The 14,790-nt window shown below is 37.1% G+C and overlaps 1 protein-coding gene across 3 annotated transcripts in view; it reads left to right on the top strand.

The window, feature by feature from the left end:
- The window catches only part of N4BP2 (NEDD4 binding protein 2), a 36,057-nt gene extending 24,856 nt beyond the window's left edge, over positions 1–11,201 (top strand). For all 3 annotated transcript variants that reach the window (XM_065737104.1, XM_065737103.1, XM_065737105.1), the window contains 9 exons: positions 112–197; positions 917–959; positions 2,772–2,953; positions 4,416–4,534; positions 5,861–5,996; positions 6,110–6,295; positions 8,594–8,762; positions 10,057–10,180; positions 10,959–11,201. In XM_065737104.1, coding sequence (XP_065593176.1) covers positions 112–197; positions 917–959; positions 2,772–2,953; positions 4,416–4,534; positions 5,861–5,996; positions 6,110–6,295; positions 8,594–8,762; positions 10,057–10,180; positions 10,959–11,004 — 1,091 coding nt within the window. In that variant the 3' untranslated portion in view covers positions 11,005–11,201. The remainder of the gene's footprint in view (positions 1–111; positions 198–916; positions 960–2,771; positions 2,954–4,415; positions 4,535–5,860; positions 5,997–6,109; positions 6,296–8,593; positions 8,763–10,056; positions 10,181–10,958) is intronic.
- The last annotated feature ends 3,589 nt before the right edge of the window (positions 11,202–14,790 follow it).

Genomic DNA, 14,790 nt, shown 5'->3' with positions numbered 1-14,790 from the left:
TGTGCAAAGCATCCAGAATTCAGTTTAATAAGTACTAAGCTGCTGTACTTCAGGTGCTTGGATGAAATTTTGTAGAATGCTTTGACAAATGTACTTTTGTTCTTCCACAAGGATCACTAACTGCTGAAGATTGTGTGGTTCATATTGATTTGAATTTGGCAAAAGTGATTCATGAAAAATGGAAAGAATCTATTCTGGTAGGTAGATTTCTTTTGATGTTAAATGCTGTGTCAAACCATTTGTCTGTATGTCTTGGTCTAAAGGTGTGTGTAAGTTATAAATAACTTTGTGAGATCAATGATAAATACAATTGTATTTTGTGAACTGTGGAGTATGTGAATATGTTGTAATTGGTAGAGCTGTAGAAAGGCAATCCCCCCCTTCAATTATATGTTACCTGTGTGTTATTGTGAAACAGGAGCCTTGAAAATGAAGGATCATAGTTCGAAAACACATTACAAGGTTGATAAAACATACACTAGCCAAAAGTCTTTTATGACCTTTTGACATTTAAGATAAGCTATTTTATGAATTATTGTGTGTAGAAAACATCTACATGTATGTTGGTTGAAGAGTTCTCTAATCTCCATTCCAACATAAAAACACTGAAGTTTCATACATTTTCAGCCGTGCTTTTGTTTGGTTTATTTAGTTACAGATTGGGATAACACAGCTATGAAATGTTAGTGGTAGGGAATATTTCTAAAGCTTACGCTTTTGCAAATTTAATTTTATGTTTTAAACTTCATTTAAAAATATTTTTCTTAAATATGTTTCTTCTAAAATGTTTAATCTTTGAGAAGCACTGTGAAACATGATTTTACAGCTTGCTCACCTAGAATCTAACACTTGCATAGTTTCAATGGGAATTTCTATGTTAATAGCTTATTAACAGTCATGTTTTTGTTTTATTTAGAAGCGTCAGAGGAGAGATGAGACATGGAAGTTGTCTGCAGAAGGTATGCTATGTATTCTTTAAAAAAAAAAAGGCAGACCACATTGTAAATGCACTTAATTATTTCACACTTCAGTAAAGTTGCAAATACTTTTATTATCAAAGAATGCTGAACAGATTTATTAAGCTGAGCTTTTATTTATTGGCCTTGATGCTATTTATGACTATTTTACAGAGTTATAGAAAAAAAAAAGTTAGTTGTATCAACTGTACACAGTATCACTGATCCTAGGTAGATAAAGGCAAAAGCCAAATAATTTTATGTACCTGCAATAATTTAGAGAAGCTTTAGTTGTATTAAGCAGCTGTTTGGTAGGACTTCTCTTATCTCTGTGGGAAGAAAAGATGCAGCCAGATAATTACTAGCAGATGAGTATTTCTGCTGATGATGAGGGAAGGAGGTCAAAACTGCAATGTGCACACGTTGTTGTCCTTTTCAGTTTACTTATTTATTGCAGGAAGATGCGTGTCCTTGTTCAAGTAGTGTTAAAATCTCTGCCAATCTAGTTTCCAGTCACTCAGCTTCCTAAGAAAAAATGTTCATCTACAGCATCGTAGCCGTCTTACATATGATTGGGGTAGAGACTTGGATTGCAGTATGGGTGCAAAATCCCCACTTGAATGGCCAAGCAATGTTGTTAGTATAACTTCCTAGAAGGCATCTGTCCTTTTGTTAAAAACATTGTTTTAGGAAGTAGGTGAAGATGATCAGGCTGTCTTTGGAAAATAGGAGTGAGAAGGGTTGTTTACTGCAATAATAGTATTCTTTTCAACAATGACCAAAGTATTTATGGTTTTTGAAAGAGGAGGCAAGCACCTTATGAGGATTACAAATATACAGTGAAGCTGTGCAGGGAGAAAATTAGGCCAAAGCTCAAGTAGAACTGAACTTGACTGTTAAAGTGAAAGACAATAAATATTTCTATAAATACATTAACAGTAAGAAGAAGACTAGGGGGAGAATCTCCATCCTTTGTTGGACGCGGAGGGTATCACAGCGACCAAGGATCAGAATATGGCTGAGGTACTTAATGCCTTCTTTGCCTCAGTCTTTAATAGTAAGACTAGCTGTTCTCTGGGCATGCAGCCCCTTGCACTGGAAGATAGGGCCTATTCAGTTCCCCATCACTATATAATCCATGGCAGAATGGTTTTGGACCTGCTTCACATGCTGGACACTCACACGTCCATGGGGCCAGATGAATTGCACCCTAGAGTGCTGAGGGAGTTGGTGGATGTGGTTGCCAAGCCACTCTCTATCATCCTTCAAAAATCCTGGCTAACTGGGGATGTCCCAGTGGACTGGAGACTGGCAAATGTGATGCCCATCTTCAGAAAGGCTGGAAAGATGGTCCCAGTAGCTACAGACCTATCAGTCTCACATCAGTGCCGGGGAAGGTTATAGAATGGATAATCTCAGGAGCCAATACAGATCAATTAAAGGTCAGCCAGTGGATCAGGCTCAGCCAGCGTGGGTTCGTGAATGGTAGATCCTGCTTGACAAACCTGATTTCATTCTAACAAGTTGACCCACTTCGTAGATGAAGGTAAGGCTGTCGATGTGGTCTATCTGGACTTTAGTAAAGCCTTTGATACTGCCCCCCACAACATCCTCATGGAGGTTGGTTGAGAATTGGACTTGATTTTATCTAGGCTGGAGAGCATCTTAATTATTTTGACTTTGCTTGTGTAAATATACTAGTTGTTTTACTTGTCACTTCATTTTTACTGTGGTTTTACTGAGATTTTGAAGGTTCTACTTTGATTCAGCAGATAGATATGAATGACTCAAAAATGCTGTTATCTCAAAATGCAGACAATAAAATGCAGAAGAAAGGAATGAACTTGGTTTCAAGCTCATCAAATGAAATGCAGACTGAAAAAGCAGCAGGTTCAGAAGTTTTTCCTTTTATGGATCACTGGAATGCTCGAACTCAGAAAGTTTCTCTCAGACAGATAATATCTGAAGAAATAGCCATGCAGGAGAAAGAGGACATGGTATGAATAAAACGATTTTTATACGGTTGATATGATTCATTATCATTAGTCGAACGGAATGTCTTAATTTAGTGACTCATCTTCATGCTGCATATTACACCCAGAACTCAAGAGATAAATGCGTGCCCGTTGGTGTTGCCATCTTCAGTGATACAGACATTTGCTTGTTGTAAATGTTTGAGTTTTTTTAATCCCTTTTTAAAATGTAATATTTTGGTTGTTTCACAAACAGATCATGGTGCTTTACACTATACAGGTTAGCATTTGCTTCTGTTTGAATTGTTTTTTCATTGCTTATTGAAAAAGAGAGCCTATTGAACAAAGAGGACCTGATTGGTGTGACTTCCTGTACTTTTTAATAGGAAAGAAATATCGTCAATTTCTTAATTACCTTCTTGTGTTGTTTAGACATAGAAAAAGTATTAATATAAATTCAATCTAAGAAGAACCCACAACGTTCCTAACAAATGAGACTTAAATTTTAATTTTATTTGAGGATAATCTCAAGCAGTTTTCTGTACTGACTTGTCAGAAGCTAACAGTATTTGCAGAGATTTGCTTTGTATTTTCCATACAGTTCCCACATGCTCCCTTTGTGTATGCATAATACTGGCCTCTACTGTGTGGCAGTTGTTCAGAACAGGCACGTGTGTTGGTAGTCGTCTCTGATACGCATGTGTCCCAGAAAAAGAAAATTTTTTTTCTACCAGTAAAGAAACCTGAATATTGTTAGTCTGTGGTTTGAAAGAATGGCTTGTGGTTTCTTTCCTTAAATTGCATGCATGTGGCTTACTGATAATGGTAATGTGATGTCCACAGGCTTGGATTCATGGAGCTTGGCTTTTTTTTTTTTGACGACTTCTTGTTTCTGCAGTCTGAGTATTGGGATGATCAGAACGATCAATTTATATTGGGCTATAATTAGTGTAGCTATAATTTGTATGTATGACTATTTTCCACACAGCTTCACAAATGTGAATATTTAATGCACTGTAACTTCAGATAACTTGCACAAAGACAACATTGTTTCCTCTGTTTATAAGAAAACATGGCTTCAATCCCAAGCTCTCAGTATCATTTTCTGCAGATACCTGAGAGGTTGACTTCCTACAAGTTTAATTTGAACTGGATAGACTAGCATCAGGTGCATTCCTAAACTGAAAGTCTTTCTAAAGATAGCCCTTTTACATCATCCAAGTTATGAGGCAGCTCCAATTGAGATACTTCAAATGACTGCAGAGAACTGCAGCATTGTGCAGTACAGCTGACTTGTCCTTACTTCTCATCAAATCAGTGTGGCAAGGTGATGCTGATGTGTTGTCAGTGCTATGAGTGCATAACTACTGAGTGAATATTCTGATAGAAATCCTAACAAATAACAGTATAATTGAATCAGTTCCACTGTTAATACATTTTGTTCTTATCATGAGCTTGTAATATTATTCCTATGTCTTCTGAATAGAAACGTGTTCCTTCTCTGGCTAGAAAAGATTGTGCTGCTAAACTGAAGGAGAAGCAACTTTTTGAGATGTTTCCAACTATTAATCAAAATTTCTTAATGGATATCTTCAAGGACAATAAGTAAGAAATCTCTAAAGTTCTTTGTAAAACTGCTGTTCAGCAATGCTTTGTAGTACACATTTGTTGTCTTAAATATCAAGAGCTAAGGTTCTCCAGATTTATGCCTTTTTATTTTTTGAACTGGCATTTCATGTTTTTGTAGATTTAAATAAGACTAAAGTAACTGGCCTTAAAAAAGAAATACGGAGATTGTTACACCTGATTCTTCATTTGAAGAATAGACTGCTTCACTCAGCAGGAGAAGAACATATCTGGCTGTTGATTGCAGTTAATGGAACTGGGTATTTGCTCTAGAGTTGAGGTGTAAATTAAGTGGGATAAATTGCTGAAGGACGTGACAGTGGGTATGCAGCATCCAGACCAAGAGGGGAACTGCTATTGCCTGATGTTAGCTACTAGTAGTTTCCACGTTACTATAGCAGCCATGAAGGAATCAGCTATCCCTGTTTCTTCCTGCTTGCATTATGTTTCTTTTCTGCATTACCTTTCTGGCGTGTGGCAACCTTCAAGTCTCTGTGAATTGAACTACATTTCATGAGAAACTTCCCTTTTTTCCTCCGTGACCAGTTAAATGTCAGTCTCTCCGCACATTTTTGTATACCAATTTGTCAGTCTTTCTGCTTGCCCAGATTATCATCAAAACTTTTTCTTGTGGGATGTTTATAATAAATTGTTTATCCACCTCTACAGCTCAAATATTTCTTGTTTTTTCACATTCGAAGTTCTTTTTCATAGTGTTGTTTTTCTTAAAATCTACTGATCAGTGTGCTTCTTGTCTGCTAGCTGAACAGCAAGAAGAATATTAAGAAGAAAAATGGTTACTAGAAATGTAATGGCAGCAGATCTCCTATTCTTACTGTGTTAAATTTCTTTATCAAAAAATTGACTGAAAATGTAAGGATTTTTCTATATAACAGTTTCAGAAACCCGAGCTTGTTTTAAGCTAGTTTGCACTTTTTAATACTGTCTAGAGGAGACTTAAGATAAAGTAATTTATACAGCCCAGGCAGCAGCGTCTAGTTCTAAATGGGTGTCTGCGTTTTGTTAAGATTGGGCACAATTTACTTTAGTATTTGTCCTTTTTGTATGAGTGCCTCTCAGTTACATCTCAGATAGCTAAGGCTGTTGGTGCATTGATGCTAGTAATGCAGTTTGTTTGACAAAGTTGACAAAGTCTTTTTGTAATAAGCTGGAAAATTTTATTCTAGTGCTTTATTTTCATAGGCATTTATATCTCTAACACTATGAAGGTCTGTAATGTGTTTGAATAAAAGTACCAGCTATTAATGTCTTTGGAAAGTCACAGATTTTACTTATCATTTACAGCTATTCTTTAGAGCAGACCGAACAATTTCTGAACTGTGTTCTGGAGGCAGATCCTGTAAAAACCGTTATAGCTCAAGAAAGCGTTCAGCGAAATGAAATTATTTCTTCATACAGTGCTGCAAGGAACCGGGAGAAGGTGGTATTATTATTTATTTGGTTTTTGAATAGTAGTTACAAATGTATCCAAAGTCGTGCCAGTGAAAACACTTTTCAAAACAGCCTTTGCTTCAACATTGCAAATTTTTACAGGCAAGAAGGGCTAAGGAAGAGGATGATGTTTTGAGTGAAATATTTCAAGAATATGAGTATCCACAGTATGATGACTTCAGAGCAGAAGCTTTTCATCACCAGCAGAAGAGGCGAGAGTGTTTAAAAAAGGCTGGGGAGGCCTATCACATGGGAATGAAGCCTGTGGCAGCATTTTATGCACATCAGGTAAACTTAAATATGGTGCTTTCTTTCTGCATTTAAAGACAAATGCTAGATTGGAAGTGATAACAAAGTTGTGCCTACTGCAGTTGATAGATTTAGTCAGTTCCCTAAGCAGCGTTTTGAGAATCACCTTACACTTAAACTAGCGTTGATTAGTAGTGATGCTGATACACTAAACTGATGTAACCAAATTCATTGTGAAACCTCATCAGAGATCATATACAAGTACTTATATATGCTAAATATGTCCCATAGATTGCACTCTCATCTGCATACTTGTAAATACCAAGATTTGTGTCAAAGTGGTCTTGCTGTGTTGATTCATGCATGACATGGAGTGCAATAAACATTAGCTGTTGAATCCTCTGTGGCTCCCTGGTGCTCCTCTTAGCTGATGAGGAAGACAGGCCTTTTGTGCTTTTTAGGAATCAAACAATTAACATGTGCTCGTTTGCCTCAGAACTATGCTTTTTTCATCCTTCATAGATCTTTACAAGATTACTGTCAGCTGTCTTTGTGTCCTCGTTTTGTATATCTTTATGGATACAATCTGTTCTCCTGTCAGGATAACGGTGGTGTGGTATGCCATGCTTTTTGCCATTTGTCTGTTTCCTGGAGTGTGTATCTTCTGTTGTTCAGTCTTGTAAACTCTGGCCTTGGAGCACAGGCAGTCCAGTCCTGATTCAATCACAATTGTCAGCATATATGTGACTAGGGCTGCTCAAAAGTAGTGCCTCCTATTTTATTAGTTGGCTCACATTACCGGAGGCAGATGGATGTTGGTGGTATGGTAGTAGAGGCTGAGCCCTCCCACCTCTATTCTGTTACTTTGTGTTGCTGTGCGACAGATGGCAGCAGAGAGGCAGTCTGACAAAAGGGCCTCTGACATGGAGGTGTGTGTGAAGCAAAGGTGTGCCGTTGAATTCCTCAATGTGGAAAAAATTGCCCTCATTGACATTTGTCAATGCGTGCTGGACCTGTATGGAGACCAGACAGTGGATATAAACACATTGAGGCAGTGGGTGATGCTTTTCAGCAGTGGCAACAGCAGCGTGAAGGACAAACCACATTCTGGACAGCCATGCAGATTTTGAGTGTGACCTACAGGCTTCTGCTCACAGCTGGCAAAAACACATAGCCAATGGTAGTGACTACATTGAAAAGTAGTGTTTTGTAGCTGGGAATTTTCCCTATTAAGTAGTGTTATTGTGCTCTTCATATCTGTTCAAGTTTCTATGAAAATAAATAGGAGGCATAACTATTGGAATGCTGTATTGTAATTTAAAGTTCTGTTATTTTTGTTCATAAACATAAGTACAGTCTGGAAATTTATAATGTATTTTCTAGGTAATAAAAAGGCAAACCATAGTACTTAAAATCATGAAAAAATACTTATGCGTGGTGGCTTTGTACTGTTCTGGTAGTTCTCTGCAAGTGAGAATTATAGGGCTGTTATCTCTGGTCTGATGCTAATGTACTTCAGCTGATTCCTTTTAAGAAAGTGTAAGACAGGTTGTCACTTCAGTTCTCTTGAGCCCTTGTCAGTCCAGTACCTGGAGTTAAGTCTTCCATTTCATTTCAGACTGTGCTTGCAGATCATTAAGACGTGATTTGCTAACTTTAGTCTCAGATATGATCACTGCAAGGTTTGTGGGAAACAAATGGTACTTGTTCATGGTGTAATGTTAATAATTCTGTACCACTCCTTGCCCATAATTCCAGTTACGTCTGTAGTGATTCCGCTAGTCACAAAAGATGTCAAAAATATTAGGAGAGGTACTAGCCAGCTTGTCAAGCTTTTGTACTTTTTGGCTAGGCTGATTTTTAGAACTGTGTTCAGAAGAACTACCTCAGATATAATTCAGTGGAGTTTTTCTGGGCAATTAGGCAGTTTCTTTGGTACAGTTTCATATCTTCTTGTGAAATACTTTCAAAAAGTAAAACGCCATTATTAGGATAATAAATTTGACAATTTGAACAAAATGCAACTTTTTAGCTTATGTGGTGATTGTATATTATTGTGCCTTCTCTAGGTTTTTTCCCCTTTCTCGGGAAGCTTCTGTTTATAGTTTTTTTTTTTCTTTTTGCCAGGTTTGAGTAGTTACCTGCAAACAAATGTCACAGAATCTCCTTATGGATAGATTGAGCTTCTTGTAGAAATCATGTTGTGCTTATAAACTTCCCTACTTCAAACCATGAGATTAAAAGCACCATGCCAGTACTGTCATTTTGAACTCAGCAAGCAATATGGAGCTTAAATCATGTCTCAGACTGTAATACTTGATGTATTTTTGAATAAAGGGTCGCCTTCATGAGCAGAAGATGAAAGAAGCCAACCGTGCTGCTGCTGCGCAAATCTTTGAGAGAGTAAATACTTCGTTGCTGCCTCTGAATGTGTTGGATCTGCATGGTCTCCATGTGGATGAAGCTGTGAATCGATTATCCAGGGTGCTGCAGGAAAAAAGCAACGGTAGGAAAAAGCTAATAATTCTTGTCTCCTCAAAATTACTCTCCATGGTCTCTACTAAGAAATCACTATACACAACAATAACAGAATCCAGCTGTAATTCAGTAACACGTGAAAGCAGCTGCTTTTTGTGTAGTTTTATTTTCAAAATTCCCCCATGGAAATTGTTCTCCTTGGCAAAGCAGTGATTATTTTTGATCAGTGGTGCTAACCTCTCCCCAGTGCTTTTGTATTTGTTTGTAAATCCTTTGCTCCTCTGTTTTTATATTTTTATTGAAGACTTGATCTGTCCTTTATGGTGTTTTTAACAGAGGTGACAATGCAAGTATTTGCATTGCTTTGTTGGAAAATATCTTGCTTTTTTTTTAATCTTAAAAAAAAAAGACTTAGAATTCTAAGCACAATGATTATATTGTCTGCAGCGTTCACGTGAAGGTGTGTAGTTTAAGCTGTCTTTCAGCAAGTGTTGTATAGATTTGTCAGCAGGTTCTCTTGACATCAGGAGATTGGGAATGATGGGAGGGGCTCCTTGTTCACTCCATTCACCTAGTACTGAAAAAAATTCATCTTTGTTTACGTAGATAGGAGAGGGACCAATACAGCACACTTAGTGCTGGCACAATTAACTGTAAACTAATACAAAAAGCCAGGGAGAAAAGCTTAGGAAAGATATCCTGTGAAATGATTATCTTTAACTGGCAAGTCTTGGTTGTTGTGAGAATACAACTTCATCTATATATTGTTTTTCCTCTTCTACAAACTTCCATCAATATGGGCTGATGCATAAGAGCAGCACCTTAAACAAAGGTCATGTGCTGTAACATAGCAGAAATTACTGTATGATAAAAATCAATGCAGTTTTTTGACATTTGTATTTTTGTCTTCTTCCTTTACATATCCATTAAAATGCATTTTCTTTGTTACATCAATTAAAAAAAAAGTATATGGCAACTTCCTTTTCAAATTAATTATATTCCCAAAGGGTGTAAATCCCGATACGAGAATAGATGATACAATTAGTAAAGCTACTATGGAACCTGAAGGATTTTTTGATGATCACATCATGCATGTTACAAGCAATCTAGACTTAAAAAGCTTTGCTGTATTTTTTTTTTCTGAGTATCCTTTTCAGAAGAAGGGAAATTACTTTTATGTGAAAGATGCTTAGCCAGCATGGGAAAAGAAAGATCTAAATCACTCATGAAAGTTTTCTGAAAAATGGAGATGAGAAGGTTGTGCTGAATGCCAAATCTCTGCAGAGATTTAATTTTAACTGTTACAGTGCCTGCTTTTACAGAGTATCAGCTTTCTGGTGGAAAACCTTATCTGTGTGTTATCACGGGAAGAGGAAGCCATAGTCAGGGAGGAGTTGCTCGCATCAAACCAGCAGCTATCAGATACCTCACAAGCCACAACTTCAGGTGAGTTCAGATTTTTGTTAATGGGACATTTTTTCTTCTTATCTCACATTTAACTAACTGAAAATCGGTCTATTTTAGCTTACTCCTGAGAAACTACATTGATGCTAGTCTGCTGTTTCATTAGACCAGTACAATTGTATAGCTCAAAACTGATATAATGGATACCTATTAAATCTGGGTTCCTTTCACTGAGGTAACTTTAATTCAGAATGTTTTCATTTATCTAAACAGCCTAGTTGCCCCTTTCCATTTAAGGCCTCTAGCTTTAATGTGAAGAGTTGTTAATCATCCTTTTTATTGGTTTCCAATACACTTCAACTCGACTTCTTATGTGGGACAGCAATTTAGCAAGTCTAGGGTTGACATCAATGTGTTTTCTGCCCTTACTTTATGGGAGTATATATGAAGGTGGCTGTGAAAGTGGGACTGAGAGAAGAGACTTCTCTTCCTGTTTCCCTTTGGCTTTCTACAGAACACAAGGGAGAAAATATATTTTGAAAGGAATGTGTGAAAAAAGAAGAGTAGAATGAATATAACCAAAGAGACTGGGCAGCCTTTTTTTTTTTAAACTCTTCTTCAGTTCCTGCTGTCTCCAGCTCCAGACCCTATAAAATCCACCTTTACTGTCACATCCAGAGGACATGATGGTGATCTGACTCTCACATGCACACATACTTGACTGAGAACATTAATGCTTTATGTATATTTGGTGATGGCTTAGAGATATGTTATGGCATGTCACTTTCATGTTGAAACTTCATCTTTTCCTGTTTCACAGGTTTGCAGAAATAAAGCCAGGCTGCCTGAAAGTCATGCTGAATTGAAGGATCATAGAGGAACACAGAAAATGAGATGTTGGATTACAGCTTTGAACAATTGCAATAATACTTTCTAATAGGTTTTAAAGGATGATATTTATTAGAAGCGGTCCCAATTTGCAGCAAATTGTCTTGTCAGTATGTTTCCAAGAACATTTTCACGTGGGAAAAATCTTTTTTTAAAATCTGAAAAAAAAAAATAATTCATGATTTGAAGTCTTAGTAACGCAGATTAAGAGCTCTGATGAGGATTTTATAATGTTTTAAAGGGAAGTTGAGGTACAGTTTTTAGATACAGCAGTCTTCTCGGCGTTCTCAGTCTATAGCTCTCTTCTGTTATTTAAATTTCAGTGTTTCTGGAATGCAGAACTCTGTACAGCTATTTTGTGATTCAGAACTTTGTGCTAAATCCTTCTGAAGAGCAGAGGAGAGGTGGGAGCTCAGCAACTATCGCTGTTTCAAATTCAGTTACTGTCGAATCTTAAAATACTTTGAGAATTCTTCAAGAGTCAGAGGTGGTCTTTTTTTTTTATTGGTCATTTTGTGTCAACTTGACCATTTCTATTGTTCTTTTCTATTCCAAATTACTCTTGAAACAAATCAAAGGACTATATGTTGAGACCAGCTATGTGTTAGGTATTTTTTTTTTACAGATTTAGTGAGCTGTTAAAGGGGGAAAGTAAAACACCTACTGACATACAGCTAATGGGAAATGCACTCATTAAAAAAAAACACAAAAAACACAACCACTGAAGGACAAGTATAACTTTTATGACTTTTTGAATGGAGTGAAATGAATACTGTTTCATTTTGCAGGTATCTAATAGTGGTGTCTTCATTCTGTCCATATTAAATTTGATAATTTCCTTGTAGAAAGTCTGTTTATCTTTGAGATACTAAAAATGTATTTTTAACATCAACTTGAATGCAAATATTGCAGTAATAATTGCTGAACTTGAAGAGGATATGAGATGTACTCTGTTCATGGTGGTGTTGCATCTGAATATACAAAATTAAGCCACAAACAAAACCAAAGAGACTAAAAACCCCAATAAATAGGAACACCTGTACTTGGCATGGGTTTTCTCTAAGCAGTCAGAATCTTTTTTCATTGCAATACCTTCTACAATGAGTTACTGCTTACATCTTCTTGAAAGGCATAGGAATTCATTAAACCAGTTTTTACTTTTTTTTGTTTTCCAGTGTAAAGCTTTGTTTTTCAGAACAGATAAGAGTTGTGTATTAGGAATAGTTTTAATTGGTGAAGGATTAATAGAAGTTTTTCATTTTTAAGCTACTTTCTCAGTAAATTTTATCCTGAAACTTCACACACATGGAATTTCTGTATGGATCCCATCTGTGTATGCAAGTTCTGCCATTTGTGTGCATGGCTAGTATAAGCAAGGAACTTCTGTGAGAAAAGCTATGCACAGAAACAGGTTTCATTGCAAAATGTGTCCCTGACAAATGGAAAGACATGAAGTTTACTGAATTTACTACTGTATTTGCTGTAATAGATACACAGTGAATACAGTGTATGATAGATCAAAAATAAGTTTGTCATGCTTTAGCAGATAACAGTAATCTTTTCTGGTGATCTCAAATGCAAGAATAGATTGAATAATATTTAATCAAAGAGACTATTACTGGAAAATTTGTTTTAAGTAGTAAGTGTTATATTTTTATGGGTACTTTATTAATTTGTGTCCCTTTTTCTCCTTGTTGAGCTACACTGGTAAGCAGTGTTTGAAATACAAAATACTTGGGCTCCCTAAGCAGCACTAGCAGGGTTGTTTATGCTGCTGCACCTGTGGGGTGAAGCCCATGCTCCATCCTCTGACTACCTGTAATGGACTGAGGTGTCTTCCAGGCACTTGGGCTGCATGCATTTGAAATGCCTAAATGGAGCTAGGATCGTTTTTCGGGGCAAAGAAAGTTCCTTCCGTTTTTGAGATTTTCCTTAGTTCTGCTTTTCATACTGAATGGAGGTGTAGCTCTTTCAGACATTTCTTTGCAGTGTAGTCCCTGCTGGCTGGCTTGGGTGGCAGGGTTGCCCAGCAAAGGTCCCTTTGTGTGCTTGGAAGTGTCAGTGTTGAGCTGCTGGGTGCTGAAGTTGTAATGCAGATGAGCTTGTACCCAGAGAAATGCCTACTCTTCTGGTGGTGTTGGGAGGGGGCCTGATTCACTCAGCACATTCACACGATTCTGACATGGACAAAGACAGCTTGGATTTCAGTTCAGAAGAACAGGAGTTGTTACCTTGTCCATCTGTTCATCTTAGCCTAGCTGTTGATGCACTTATGCTGGAGGTGTGAAGCACAGCTTTTCTCTTTCTGCTGGCTTAGCAAGGAACAACAACTGCACCCAGCTCTCACGTCTCCAGAAAATGCCCTATCTAGTGGGCTTGGGGTCCTCCTGAAGTGCCACTTTCTGAGCTTTTCTTGAGCCTGATGCTGCAAGATTAAAAAAAAAAAAAAACAAAAAAAGATCAAGGGCATGAAATAGATTAAAGTTTAAAATTAAAAAAGTGCAGAAACACTATGAAAGCTGCACCTGCAGAGCTTCAGTGTCCTTCCCCCTCATTATTTTTTCTCTTTGTGTTTAACCAAATAGGGCTAAAAATGTTCAGGGCAAAACCTCAGCTCCATGCCCTACTAGGAGAGCTTTTCTGCCATCTGTCAGTCAGCAGAGAAGTACAGAGCTAGAGCAGTTTGAAATACTTTTCTTTCTCTCCCTCTGTCCCTTGTGTTTTTGGGCACAGGCCTGGGTTCACTAAGGTACTTTGGATACCATACCTTCCTACAGGCTGATCATTTGCCTAAGTATTGCCTAATATTAAGTTGTTGATTGCAGGCTGAATTTAGACGTAAGTTATGTTTTAAAACTGTAATATAGGCAGAAGCAGTCTTGCTTTTATTGAAAAGACAAAACCTCTGTCAGCTTCAGCAGCTCCACGTGAGGCATTGTGGTTGATTCAGAGAAAGGAAGATGAGCTCAGCTGTTTTCATCTGCAGGAGTAAAGTGTGTGCTTAGAAGCTTTACTGAGTTGGATACAGACGGGAGCAGAAGATCAGTGCAGAGAGAGAAAGTAGGATTCTATTATTTGAAAGCATTAAGTTTCTTAATACTTGCCAAACTATCCAGAAGAGCACACTTGCAATTCTTTTGTTTCTTCAGTTGTTTTTATAATAGGATAAGTATTTTATAGTGGGATGAATTATTTAAAATAGAATTGTAACCTCCTTTCAAATATCATTTCCAAATGTTTTAGACTTCTAGCTTTTCTGATGTCTTTTGTCTCACATCAGTGTGAGTCGTGAGGCATATTGTGTAAATTCTGTATTTATATTTTTTATCAAAGTAGCACTTAGTGGTATGGCCACCAGCACTCTGCAATAACGTGTGACTTTTCAAATGCCTGTATTGTATGCCACTTTTTAATCTATTCAACAGCATGTGGTTGCAATAGCTGCTCACCTCTAATGTGACTTTTGGTTTCTTCTATGAAACATTTTAACATTCACTCCAATTTTTAATGTAGGAAGACTCAAATTTTTCATGCAAAATTCAGTGCTAGCACTGTAGCACTGATGAGTAGCTCTGCAGTAAAGAAAGGAGAAAGGAAGGAAGAAAAAGTTAAGTGCAGTGGAGATAGTTATTCCCCAAAGCAGTACAAGTGTTTGGAAATACATTTCCATTGGTCATGAAAGCAGTGGGGCAGAAGTGTTTTTTAAGCAATACCTTCATAATGCTTGGATTAACCTGGATTTTATTTCTATTAATATGTAATAT

Source organism: Cyrtonyx montezumae, unplaced genomic scaffold (assembly GCF_038088225.1).
Source record: "Cyrtonyx montezumae isolate F1298 unplaced genomic scaffold, pur_monq_1.0 scaffold_2, whole genome shotgun sequence".
Taxonomy (NCBI): domain Eukaryota; kingdom Metazoa; phylum Chordata; class Aves; order Galliformes; family Odontophoridae; genus Cyrtonyx; species Cyrtonyx montezumae.
Note: the sequence above shows the minus strand (reverse complement) of the source record. Positions and strands in the feature narration are given on the sequence as shown.